This window comes from Falco naumanni, chromosome 12 (genome assembly GCF_017639655.2).
Source record: "Falco naumanni isolate bFalNau1 chromosome 12, bFalNau1.pat, whole genome shotgun sequence".
Taxonomy (NCBI): domain Eukaryota; kingdom Metazoa; phylum Chordata; class Aves; order Falconiformes; family Falconidae; genus Falco; species Falco naumanni.
Window position 1 is genome coordinate 24,724,309 of NC_054065.1, and position 14,596 is coordinate 24,738,904.

General features: G+C 36.9%; 1 protein-coding gene across 1 annotated transcript in view; it reads right to left on the minus strand.

Annotated features, from left to right (window-relative positions):
- The window catches only part of GPATCH2 (G-patch domain containing 2), a 126,237-nt gene that overhangs the window by 15,183 nt on the left and 96,458 nt on the right, over positions 1-14,596 (minus strand). Inside the window, exon 9 of the mRNA XM_040611892.1 lies at positions 1,086-1,168. Coding sequence (XP_040467826.1) covers positions 1,086-1,168 — 83 coding nt within the window. The remainder of the gene's footprint in view (positions 1-1,085; positions 1,169-14,596) is intronic.

Here is a 14,596-nt window from a genome sequence, read left to right on the forward strand (position 1 = left end):
TTAATTTCATGATACTTCATCCCCTCTCAGTACAAAATGACATCCTCTAGTACTTGAAAGTTGTGAAGTGAAAATCACCTTGTAGAAATAATGATATTATTCTCTCTTCAGCTATTAAGTATTTTTCTTTCTCACTTCACATATGTTCAGAGTCTTAGAAGCTGACCCATACATTCTCTTTTTCCATACTGCTGCCACTAAGGTGCTCTTATAACATTTTAAATGTTATTCTTGGTCTGTTTCTGCCACTGAGCTTTGAAACAAAGACTTTTCAGGAGGGGGAATTCAGCTGGAATACAAATACTAGGCTTCTCTAAAGACATCTATTTGAAGAACAGTATATGTTGCATATGTTACTATAGTAATTGATGTAAGACTAGGACATGCAATCCAGATTTCCATATTAACAATATATAAAAAGCCTCACACCAGCACACACGCAATCTAATCCTTCCAGTACGCACATATATAATTAAAACAACAAACTGATGAGGGTCCTATAAATCACTGCTAAGTATTGAAAAAGTCATTTTCCAGCTGTGACATCAGCAGAACGCATCCAGGGCTGTGACCTCGCATCTGTAAAATTCAGAAATGTGCTTCCAAGTGCCTCCTATATAATCTACAGCACTACTTTTAAAGCTGTGTTTCACAGCCTTATCTCCAAATTTTCAACTGTTTGCCCAAGTATTCACATCCTATCTTTATTGTGCAGGGTATTTATAGTATTCATATGCATTCCTCACAGAAAAAAAAAAAAGTTGCCTCATGGCTTCTACCTTGTAAGGCTTGAACAGACATAAGCGGTAATCTTCATTGTCTACAGTTCTCAGCATATGAAAAAAGATTTATTCTCTTTAAAGAATGGTGTGCAACAAAGGACTAGAAACTGGAAATATTTGGGGGAGAATTAGGAGACCCTAGTATTTCCTAATCTCTATTAATAAGTAAGGATAGGACACATCTGAAGTTATACGGGAAGTTACTGAATTCATGAAGCATTTCCTCAGGTCGCTGACCTACTGCTTTGTATTTAGAGATTTAACATCTCGTATTTTGTGTTCTGTCCCAGGGAAATTGGTTACCTGTGGGTCCTGGCAGGGGAGCAGCTTTCCTTCTCCGTTTGATGTCTCCCATGCACAAGGATCCTAAATGTACGCTGGTTTGCCTGCAAGTAATTATAGGAGAAAACTATTAACAAAGGAAGAAAACCACCAAATACGCAGCTTGTATAATCTGAACCTATATCAAAACATTCTCAACCAAGATGAAACTGCACTGTCGAGCCACCAATCTTGTTTATATCGAAGCATAATTATGTTTGTTGACAAGTGCTCAGTATCTAAATGCAGCATCATAAATTGTTGCCGGAATGAATAATATAAAGGGAATGCTTCTTAATTTTCAAAACCGGCAATCTTTGTAGCTCAACATAAAACAAACTCGCTGTTGCTCCTGACAGGAAAATAGCTAAGATTAATTATCTAAAGAGATCACAATACTCCTGGTAGGTTATCAATTGGCTAGTAATGCCTGACTGTCAGAACAACGTTTATTACATGAAAAGTATTATAAATTTTTTTTTAAAGGTAACATGAAGAATGAATCAGAAAACACAAAACAGTAAACTCTTCAAAGTTGCATGAAATAAACTTATAGCACAGCAATTTATCCTTTTCTAAGTCACTGGCAGGTTGTGATAATGGTAACATGAAAGCATACTATCTGGTATACTCATTAAACAATTATGAGCTTACACCTGGAGACTGGAAAATCAGTGGATCTGCAGAGCATGGCAAACAAGCAAATCTTAGTGCATTAAAGCCAGGTATCAGAAGTCAGGTACCACAGAAAAGGATAAATTTGGAATTTCCAAATATTGGATTTTGGAATATAAAAAGTCTTAAAGGACAATTATATTTATTATTTTTCTTAAAGCAATGTGCGGTGCCTGTGGAATAGATTATACGTAGCTAGCATTTTTCTGGAAAGAACTAGAACAGAAGGGGTAAAAATGCAGCAATTTCTACACTTTACAATTTTAATCTGTCTCCAAAATGTTGCTGAGAAGTATGATTCTTGCCACAGAAATGTAGTGAATTTTGATAAAAATACAAGTTGAGGATTAAATCTGACTGTCTACTGTAGCATAGTAACACTGTCACTCATGGGATCTGGTTTCAGTGTGGATATATGACTTGTCCTTTACTGCATTTATAAACTTTTAAAAGCTCTGCTGCTTCTAAATGAATAACAAATAGTCATATAATGTTGAGAGACCTCCGATCTGCTCAATAATGTAAAAGAGTGACAACGCTTTGATGAAAAAGACGACAATGTACAATCCTCTACACACTTCTAGAACGTTAAAGTAAATTAGCAAGTACCAGAATGTTTTCATTCAAACTGTAAAATTTTCCAAGAAATTTAAGTTTCACACAGACGTGTAATGTAACGTCACCCAGTGAACGCTTATTTCAAGAGTTATTTCTTTTTGTTTTAAACCAGACATTTTCCTTGCAAGCCTTCCAAGTTGAAATTGTGCCCTATTCTAACATCTGGAAACTAAAACACTGTTGAACTGGTACATTAACATGGTGATAAATTTCAGTGATAAATTTAGAAATAAATCAAAAAATGTAATCCTTTGATAACTGATTGTACAATAAAGAAAATTTGTATTTAAATATAATATGGGGAAAATTATTAGAGCAAAAATATTTAGGATATGTTTAATCATTAATAGATCAATGGTTAATGTTGATATTAAACACACAGAATAAGTTGTGTGGTAAATTATACGTTAAAAAGCATGCAGCTCTCCGGTTTCTCTTCCGAATGAAAAAGGGACAAAGTCTCCAGGAATACAAGTAGGATGAAAGATAAAAATTAATAAAGTCAGGCAATTGAACCTGAAGACCTGAGCCACAGCAGTAACAGCTAGCAGCATTTGAGTTATTTTACCCAGAATTGATTATCTGTTACACTACATTGAGATATCTAAATTATTGATCTGTAAGATTATGGTACTGGGGTCTCCCCACTTTTCCTCCAGGCACACCGAATGGAGTTGCAACAAATAACAATAAGTAAGGACTACTTTGTTATTGTTGTCACCCTTCATGTAGAACATAGCAGTTACTTTTTAATTTAAAATCAATGAGTGTCTGAAAGGCAGCCTTGTTCCTTCAGCATAAATGAATCATTCGCCTTTGCTGAGCACAACCACCTGATCACCAGCCAAGGTGAGAGTGGGTATTTCTTTGTTATCGTTGAAAATTCTGTACACCACAAATAAATAACAATATGTCAGAGCACTAATTAAGCTTTGTCAAACCTAGTTTTACGGCCACTACCATCAAACATTAAGCTAAGTCATGATGCTGAAGTAGCATTTGCTTTCACCAGGTCTTAACATTTGATATGTGCTGCCAATGTAGATCATAGCAAAAAACCCCACAAAATGAAACAACAAAACAGCAACAAAAAAAGGCAAGCTTTTTTTTTTTTTTTTTTTTTTTTTTTTTTTTTTTTTGAGGAAAAGACAGAAACTATCACTGCTCTGGAACTGGCAGGTTAGACAAAATAAGTAGTATTCTGAAGCTGCACAGTACATTTTGAAACGTTTGTAACGGGGGTATTATAAAGCAGTGAGAACTCTGACCCTCAATCAGGCTGAGTTTGGCATTATGTTTCTTAGCATTAAATCAGAAAAGCGTGGATTACAGAAAAACAGCAAGCTATTTGCTTGACTTCTCTCTACTTACCCCTAGCTTGCTTCCAGCTATCATTTATAAATAGTGCTCTGGAGGGAAGCTAGGCATTTTATTAGGGAAAAAAATAAAACTTGTTAAGACCACCTTGCCTGAAAACTTGGCTTTTGACGTGCTGGTGACAGGCACTGGAGCAAGCAGTGTCAAATGGAATAATTTTTAAGGAAAGACAACAGGAACTTGTCGCCTCATTTTATGCATTTACAAATAGAGGCTTTTCAGAGTATTAGGCCTAGTTAAAGCTGCCCTCTGGATAAAAAGTGTTCCCAAGCAGCCTCAGACAAGCTTGGGAGACAAACAGATGTGACTATGGTCCCTGGCGTTTGGCAAGAACACTCACTGTCAATACAAGAGATATGAGCATGGACAGGGCATCAGCTGCACCACGGCCGAGCAGGCCTGCAAGTGCCATAGCGGCGGCAAAGTTGGGGCAGGGGGAATCGGAGGGCTGCAAAAGCCCGGCTGGTGTGAACTTAGGCTAGCATGCCAAGAATTGTTGTTGTTGCTGTTGTGTCATGCCTCAGCGTATTAAAACAAAAACACTGGAAAAGCCACTGTCAATTTTTATTTGTTTTCCATCTTGCACGGTGTTTAGAGTCTCCTTTTTACATGGTAAATAGCCTCAAAACCGGAGGCAGACAGGGAAGGCAGCAACTAAACCCAACAACTACATATTAATAAATAAATAAATAAAATAAAACATAATAAACAATAAAAATAGTTTTGATACAGCAAATACTTTTATAGAAGCAATGACATGCAAAGCAATTCACAAGCGTCTATGCACGCTTGTGACAAACATTCATTCTGACAGAAATTTTGTTATCTCCTCCTTAAATATTTAGTCTCCCTATCACTTCTTTTTTCAAGGCAATTGCCCTTACTATGGTAACATGCCTGAATTGTCTCTAAGCTCCTCAAACATTTCTATCCATGCTTACACAACACAATGTCTTTTACTGTAATTTTCATAGCTTAGTAAGGAATATTTTTTGATGAGTGCCTTTTCTGCAGTTACAAATGTTCGCTTCTCCAGGGCATTTGTAATAGGCTATGTCGGATTTTTATCTGCCCTGACCTTTGCAGCTTATGGACCATTTGGTCACATTCCCCAAATAAACATCTTGTTCCGCAGGGGAACCTACAGCGGCGCTGCTTTAATTGCAATTCACCTTCTGAGCAACTGAGCACACAAAGTGGTTCCTAACTCTTTCACTAGTAGTTACCAGCCCTGCACTATCGAGTTCCAAGTTCACCAGTCCAGCCACTGAGAAGGATAATACCATGAAACAGGTGCAGGATGGCAGATACTCTCTGATTTATTACATGCTTCTGTAATCACTGTCATCCCATGTGTAAAAAAGATGAAAACAAAACCTCAAATGCCCAGAACCCCATGAAAATGCAAGAACCCCCCTATCTCCCAAATTAAAAAACCCTATTTCAATTCAGCAATTTTTCCAGTCTCTTCAGAAAGATGCAACGAAGCCGTTAGTCTTGCAGGCACCAATACAACAGCCTAAACTAGCGAGACTGTCTCATCTCACTTGGGGGAACCCTGGGTACTAGTGTATTCGATACACAAAGTTTGCGTGTGTATTTTATATCCTTGTAACAGCACGTCCATTGGTCACTTCACTTTGTCTGCCGCCAGCAGCTGTCCCTTTCCTTGCAAGCTGCAATGCTTTTACTTGGTGTCAGTGCAGTTGCTTTTGTTTGTGCACTGTAATCGTGCCAACGGTTACAACATCATTGAAGGCAAACTTAATTTTATCTCTTAGTATATTTAGTGTCAAACCACTTACCAGATGACACTACAACATTGCTCAGATTGCTTGTAAGCAATGGAGGTGATGGCTTTAGGTTCTGGTTGTGACAAAACCGTTAGTAATCAGTACTTTCATGCAAAGGCAGATGTGGAAGAATGCGTGTTTTTTTGTTTAACAATATTTATTCAATTTCTGTACTCTAACTTGGAAAATCCTGTATGTTTTTGAGAAGAAAGAATGTTTTCAAGAAGACAGATTTCTATTTCATAATTAGATGAACCAGTAATGATCAATACCTGCATAACGCTTATATTCCAATTAACACCTCTCTCACCTGAGGAACAAATCCACAGTAAATAGCGACACACACCGTTCTGCCACAGTATCAATGCATTCCTGCAGATGGCTGTAGAACTCTGCAAGTTTATCACCACTGAATGCTTCAGCTAATGAAGAGGCTTGATAAAAGTTTGTAAGTGAACTTTCTGCACAAGAGATTACAATCAGGCAAGAGCTGACTGCTTTGCAATTTAGAAGGGACCCAAGAGAATTATTTTGAAGGGGAAATCAAACTGTCAGTTCTCTGTCTTAAAATATAGGTACAGAATAGATTTAAATACGGATATGATTGAAGAAAAAATGCAGAAGGCCACAACTCACCGTAAGCTTGAAATGACTGGACAATTTCTTACAAACTGAAATTGAGTAGGGAGTGTGTGAAGCAATGTTCAGAGTAGCAGTTAAAAATGAAAAAACACAACTCACAATTGCATAACAGAGAAGCAAGCCAACAAAATAAATAATAAAAAAAACTGAATGTGTAGAATAGCTCAACTTCATAAAACCCAAAGAATAATCTGAGCAGATTTTCCATTATTTAAGTACCTTTTACAGAAAAGTATCACAGAAATAGTTCTTATATCCTTACACAGGATGGACCTGTAGTGCAGATTCTCTCACTTCTTACATAGTTTAAAATGCAGACACCAGTTATCTGGTGGCCCAAGGAACTGCATCCATTAGTATTGCTTAAGTAAGGGAGCCTGGATGAACTTTAACTTCTACTATACATTCCTAAATGTCCAGAAGTGGCAGACAATGGCTTCAAAAGCATCCAGGTCCATGGAACAGTTTATGATCCCCTTAGACATAAACACCATCAAAAACCTGTGTTTTTTTTATATATATATTTTTAAACATCCAATCATCTTAATAGCTAATCATATAAGATGAACACAAAATTCTACACTTCTATTAGACTGATTCTCCAGAAGTATGGACTTAATCAAAAGGTATCAATTCAAATACAGGTACTACACACTTGGTGCTGTAAATACGGGAAGACTCTTCTGTGTTATCTGGGTATAACATACACTTCTAATCTTTGCCTCTGGCACATATCTTAATATAACCACAGAAAAGATGCGTGATGATTTCATAATATTACACTGAAATGTGCAAGGCACATTTGTTTTTGAGGATAAATATATGAAAAGCAATGGCTAAGGAATTTTGTAAGGAGAGATCTCCTCTTTCCCTTGTAGCACACAGCTTGGCCATAACACGGACACAGCCTCCGGTCTCCATCTGAACGCCCAGAGAACAGTAACACACGTGGTAAGGCATGTGCCCTGTGGACAGTTAGGGGAGGGATGGCTCCTTAACTGTTCTGAAGAAGGTACCTACGTTCTTTTGCTTTCTAAAATATGCACAGTGCATGTGCACTTCCAGGAGATGCACAAGACACTACTTTGAGGTCAAAGCTTCTGGGGAGTAAATGAAGGCAGTTAAAAATGAACAAAACAGGTGCTTTAAGAATGAAAATTTGGACTCCACATCTTAGTATTACGATAGAGGGCAATCTTGAAAAACTATCCAGCAATGTTTGTTAAGAACATTTGAGATGAACCTCACTCAGTACAAATTTACTTGACTTTAGGTCAAATCCACGTCTGAAATTTATTTTGTTACAGAGACATTACATGCACGTGTGCCTGGTGGCAACCTGGGAAGTCAGTATACCAAGTGTCTACAACAAAGCTGCTGAGACAGATGCATTCTTGGTGAACACTTCCTCACCTGAGCCTTTTCTCCAGAAAAAAAAAACCCAAAAAACTTTTGATAATGGGACACAGAGATCATATGCTTAGACTGTACATAAGGGTACCTCTACTTCCATGAAACCCTCTCAAGTGAATTGTGGAAATTTTCACAGCTTTTACGGAATCCTCAAAAGCAGCGTTGGTGATACACAGCATCAGGAGACAGATTCCTGGAAACCAGAAACTTAAACTCTTTTGATAGTTCCCTTGATTTTTTTTTTAATGTGTGAAGTAATTCAGAAATTCATACATCTTCCCTCATGCTAACTTTCTGCAGGTTGTAGAAAGAACCACCCCCACCCCATGCAACACTAGAATGTTGGCGGTGTTGAAAGGATTATCTCTTGTCAAGGAGTGGTAGACCAGTACTGCTGCAAACGAGTCTTGTCTATAAACTAAAATCTTTATGGAAACTTTTCATTCAGTGCTAAAGAACTGGCAATATAATAATGAAATATAATGCATATAGAGCATATATATTAGTTTTTAATGATTATGAAGATGAATATGTATTTCTTCTTGGTATCACTTCTCAGACATTCAGGTGCAATCAGTTCCACACTTGATACCCTCACACCCTTTACAAACAGTAAAGCTTTTCTTCAGACTTTTCTGAAGAATGACATCATCGATACAACAGATTGCTTCATCTGCCACCACAAGTGTGAAAACCACCATTACATTTAACCAGAAGAGCTATGCATTTTATTTTCCTTTTATTAAAACTTAAACAGATGTGATGAAACCATGCAACTCTACTGAACTCCTTTCATACTACGCCAATCTGTTCACAATGTAACTTTAAACATAAGGGTGACATACCTGTATTATTGGAAGTCCTAGTGTAATCCTATTATGAGGTGAACACGATCTTCCCCGGTCCCATCAGATTACCTCATCACCTAACAATATATCCTAATACGTTCTTCTTTATCTTTTTCAGCACTTTTAAGTGTCATTCAGACACAGCAGTCATCCAAAATTTACCTGACCCCTACATATTGACACATTCAACTCCACACTGGCATAATTTTAGCAAACACAATGGAAAGTAAAAACTTACATCACTACATATGTTTTGACATCCAATCTCAAGTCACTTACGTACTTTATTTGTGAATTGAGTCTCTCAGATATCTTTTTGTAGCAGAGGCCTACTGCCCTCAGAAAGGATAATGCATTGTTTTTTCTTGTTTCTAATTAGTAATTTAAGCATATGTTCAGCATTTAACTCTAAATGTTTGCCTTTTCCCCAAGCTCTAAGACAGCTGTCCAAGATGTGAATGCCAGAAAACATTTAAATATCAACATCTGTTGAATTATGTTAATTTAGTGTAATATAATTGGGCATGAGTTGGAATTGATCAAAAGTATATGAATTACACAAAGGCAAATCCAAACCAATATCTTGGTGTACAAATAAGTCACCAAGGAACACTGAGGGCACAAACCCAAAAAATCCACTTCTGTTAAAAATGAAGTAGCTAAAACCTACAGTTTTCTTCAACAAATGACATGATCCCATATTTTCGAGACAGAAAATGAATATACTCATTCAGAATATAAATTTTATATTAATTCCGAATATTTTAAATATTTTTGACAGCAAGTTCCGTTATCGTTTTGTGTCAAGCAACACCCAATACAAACAATTCTCATAATCACGTAATGGTGAAATGTAGTTAGAAAATAGGTTGCAGTAACAGAATACCATCCTGTTACAGGACAATATTATTTGCTTTAGAATTTGTGAAACATTCTTTGGCTTCTCCTTCATCTTGCAACAACACTGTTGATATCCAAGAGATATAGGCCCCGATCCAGCTTTGAAGTGATTTGGAAAATACCTTTATGACTTGACTTGAGCAATAACCATGGGCTTGAACAGACACTTTAATGGAAGGACTCAATAAGTTTACTCAGCTATACTATTTCTTCCAGATACTTCTGGATACATACTTGTTTACTACAAATGACATTAATTAAATAAACTCATTGCAGGACAAATATATTTTGTGGAAAAGACTTCGAAAAACACCTTTTAGAGTTCTGGATTACACTTATATGGAGCTAGGTTAAAATATGGAGAACAGTAGCATCATATTAAAAATCCTTTCCTTTTATAACAGGTACGGAACAAGAAGCAACACTAAAAATCTAAATATCTAATATAACAGCTCAAAAATGGAAGAAAGAAAATGTTTTATTGGGTTGGAAGCACTCAATACTCAACCTGTATGCCAGTTTATTTACCTCTGTGCTGGTAAAGTGCGCAAGCACGGCCAACTGGAATGAATGCCATCCACCCGACCAATAATTCAATTAATGCAGAAAAACACCCAGCACAATGTTATGTTTTTTAATCAGTCATTCAGACCTAGATCTCGACCAGTGATCCAGAAGCTTTTTGTCATATAACAATCATTGTGGTCAGTCCTTAACCTACTGCCTTCCAATAGGTTCCAAGAAAACAGCAGCTCTGCAGCTGGACCCCAGCATCATTCTCCTCCTTAGCCCCTTTCACTTCCCAATTTTTAATACTATGCTTGAGAAACAACTCTTCAAAACATATTTTCTGGCCAAGTTAGTACAGTTGTAATTCAGTCAATAAACTGATGATCAAAGATACAATAGTATGCAAGTTGGAAAAAAAGTAATTACTAAAGCTGAGGCTGAAAATTAAGCAAATAGTGCTTCCTAATACTGCACTCATTCCCCACAGTAACTTCATGCAACTCCGTTGAGTACAAGGGGTCTGCATGTGTAGGAGTGAATACAAAAATGGACTTTCTAATAACAAAGGAGAGAAGTAAGAGATAATTAAAGAAAAAATGACTTTTATTTGGTCCTTTTTAATTTTGAAATTCTTTAATAGCAAAACCTTATGTCTTTCTGCTCTATGTTATTAATTAGCAATATCAACACTTTAAAAACATGTAAAAAAAGTAACAGGAGAATGGCAAAACTAATTCCAAAATCAAAAAATCAGTGGACTGAACAGTGTCTTTTGCTTCCTTTTGGCTAGGACTGTATCTGAGTCTTAGTTTCCAGAAAGGCTGAAATGTATTGCTACAATAAATGATCACAATTTCAAAATATCAAGAAAGAAAATAAACATAAAAATTTTAAGTAATTTGAAACAAACTACTCAAATTTTCTTCTGAACTTCCTTACACAAAACCACAGTCTGGATAGAAGCCAGCATGCCTATGCCTCAGTTTTAGTGAACATGCATCACTGGATGCTGATTTACTTATATGAGGACCAGGGATCCCTTGAAGATTAGTAGGAAACTGGTGTAAAAATGGCACAAACAGTTTAACGCGCAAAAAGAACAGGAAGAATCAAACCCACCCTTCCTTCACGGATGGGTATTCATCATTATGTCTGTGGTATGTAGCATTCATGTGCCTGTGTGGTGAACCACGCAGAGAAAATCCAAATTTCTCATGGTGGGGGAAGATGCTGGGACAACTGAGCAGTGGAAAAACAGGTGGAAAAACCCCTCTTTCGCTTGCAATGCTGCTTAACAGCAGGTTAAGCAGTTTGTGGAACTTACAGTGGAAGTTACCGCGCATAGCTCTTGCTTAAACAGCAGGAAGAGTCTTCACGCCTCTGAAGCCCAAAATAACTTCACCCTTGTGCTGTTAGCATTTTAACTGGTAAGCTGAGACAAGCAAAGCTTGAGCTCTGGAGCACAAACTTGAGTGAAAAAAGAAAGTCTAATGCAGTTAAGCCTAAGAAACAAGCGTACCATGTGCTAAAATTCAGGTACTTGAAAATGAGAAATCTGCTATCAATTTATTCAAGGGAAAATTCAATCCACTTGGTACATCAGGAGAATCCAGAAGTACATAATGTCTGGAGGTTGTGTGATTTACTTTAAAATATATATATATATATTTAAAATCAGAATTAATTAACTTTCTGTTAATTAACATAACCGTGTGTACCTGGAATTTAATTTTAAATGACAAATTTTCAGTATCATTTAGCAGCTTACATATGTACAATATTACAAAGTGTACTAGATTTTAGTGCAGTAACAACAAAATTCAGCTTGTGGCTTTGTACTTAATTAGCTTTGCGTTAAAGATGCAATGAAACTCCTCAGATCATATGGAAAAATGTATTTTCAAAACAGAGCACGGTCTCTGCAAATTTTCTGCTACTTTGTAACTTCTAATATTCATTTAATCAATGGATACTTTAAAACTGCCCACAAACCGAGGCTTGAAGATTTCCATAAAATTAAAAGCATCACATACTAGCTACATTTTGAAATAACAATCAAACTGTTGTCGCCCCATCCCCCTCTCCCAAATGAAAATATTTTTGGGACCTTAAAAATAAGGCTGTAGTATAAAAAACTCAATCAGGAATGGCCTTTTCCAAAATGGCACCATCTTTTATTCTTCCCAGAGAAAAAAAAAAACAACAACCAACTACCAAACTGATGGAATAATGTTGTCCCTGAGGGTGACAGCAAGGGAGGAAAGCAATGTGTCCTCAAACATTCACATAATTTAATCTGGAACTGCAAATATTATTAGGCACCAATCATAACAGTAGAGTTACTGCTTCATGGCACTCCAAAGAGGAGATAAAACTGCTTAGTTGTTAATTTCTAATGATGTAAACACATTTGGATTTTAGCATTATATCTGAATCTCCTGCATTATTAGCTCTGGGGTTACAAGATGTTAACTCACTAACTTGAATAATTTTACACTTGATTTAAAGGCTGTGTTTAAATATTACTTTCTTTTAAAGTATTTTTGCTGAGAATACGTGTTCATGAGATGGCAGAAGTGAATCACCTAGTAAACCCGCTATGCATTCCTCAGCTTTACTGCAGTGTAAATGCATGCATGTTTGCATGCGTAATTTTCAAAAACTGGCTGAATTTACCTCCTCTGGTATTGTAATTTCATTCCGCAAAAGCCACATTAAACAATTACAGTTCTTGTAATTAACCAGTAGTCTAATGTACAGTTTTCTTATCCCGATCCATTAACAGCTGCTCAAAAAATGTAGTAATTAATGGTTTCATTTATTTTTGGCAAACCTGCAACTCAACAAATAGTTTTGTATCTGCTGCAAATTAGGACTCTTTCCCAAACAACAGATGACACGGTGGGAAAGAGGGAGCAGGCAGAATCCTTGCACATCTTTGTCTCTTTATAAGATCAAATAAAGAGCAGCTGTAATGCTATTTGTCACATCTGTGTAAAAAAGTGCCATGATCCGTATCATTAAATGAAAATGAACAAGTGCTGTAAAATAGGGGTTTCCCTTCCAAACTGAGGAGGACATAAAGTTCCGCATCTAACTAAAACAGTAACATGCTTTTGAAAAAGGTCTCATCAGGTCTGGTGGTGTTTTTCCTCTTAGAATCTTTCTGTAAATGTGATTCCCAGAGAATACTTGGTTACAAAAAATGAAATTACTGGAGAGTCACCCTCTTGTACCAACACAAGGCACATACTTAAACACGACTGAGACCAACGAGGGAAAGGAGGGAAAAGAGACAGTTGCAGCAAACATGGAGAAGTTATGACTGATGCTCAGGGGTTTTATTGACACTTATCACCATTTAGTAGCATCTGACATATTTCCTTTATGGAACCCATCTACTACTTCCAGAGCCTGCTTTCCTGAACGCCTCCTCCACATGTGCAAAGACCCATATTTCAGCCTGCGCTGTTCGCCATGGCAGGAGAAGACTTCAAAGACTTCTTGCCAGCTCAAAATAGAGCAGCAACAGGTGACCACTGGATGACTGGCACACAGGCCTCTGGCCACGTTATAGAAAGTTGAGTAGGTGGCTTCTGCTGATGTTTAAAGAAATACCAAGGTACTACCTCTTCCCTCAAGCTATGGTCTGCTTTGCAGCCACAGGAGATGACTAACTAGTTCATACTATGCTGCTGCTACATTGACTAACTTGTTAACACAACATCAGTTAGCTAGTTGAAACCTACCTTGTGTAATTCTACTCTACCTTGAAATCACTTTTATGAGCATGACTTCTTTCAAGCCACGACTGAACTGCATAAAAATTACAAACAGCTATTTTTTTTTCTTTAAAAGATTTGGAGAGCATAGAGCTCTTCACATTTGCATGTGAAAAGCCAACACAGAATTATCAAGACATGACCAAAAAAAATATTGGTCAGCAGTAAAAATTTGGGCACTATTTTCTTTGCAATTTCTCAATTCATGTGTGTGCTGAATTCCACTTACAGTACAGTAAGAAACGAAAAAAAGTAGATAAAATAATTAATGCTATTTAACAGCAACACACTATAAAATAAATACGACACAAGACCATTAAGTATAGTAACAGAAATAATTACACACAGAATCCCAGAATGGCTGGGGTTGGAAGGGACCTCTGGAGATCATCTAGTACAACCCCTGCCGAAGCAGGTTCTCCTCAGGCAGGTTGTACAGAGTGTGTCCAGGTGGGTTTTGAGTGTCTCCAGACAAGAAGACAGCCTCTCTGGGCAGCCTTTTCCAGTGCTGTGAAGTTTAACTTATTCTATAAACTGTAAGTTTAACACAACTTTAACATATTCCATAGTCTGCCCTTTTCCCAATCTGCAAATCTGTCATTTCTAGATTATGGCATAAATTAACTAGTTATGGCATTGACTGTATGAACAAAGGCAAAATATTAACTTGCCTAAGTATTCTGGTTATTCTGTCAAATGAGGATAAAAGTACTTCCTAACTTCATAAAGGTTTTCTGAGGATAAATGCATTCGATATTAAGAGACAGGCAGACATGGTGTGATGGTGGTCCCCCATATATTTAACGATATAATCACACATTCAAAATCATGTTATAGCAGCTCAGCAAAACCCTTCAACGCTGTCTCCATCGCTGACCAAAAGAATCTCTCAGCCCTGGGGAGACTTCTTGAGGCAGAACTCATTTTTATAAAAT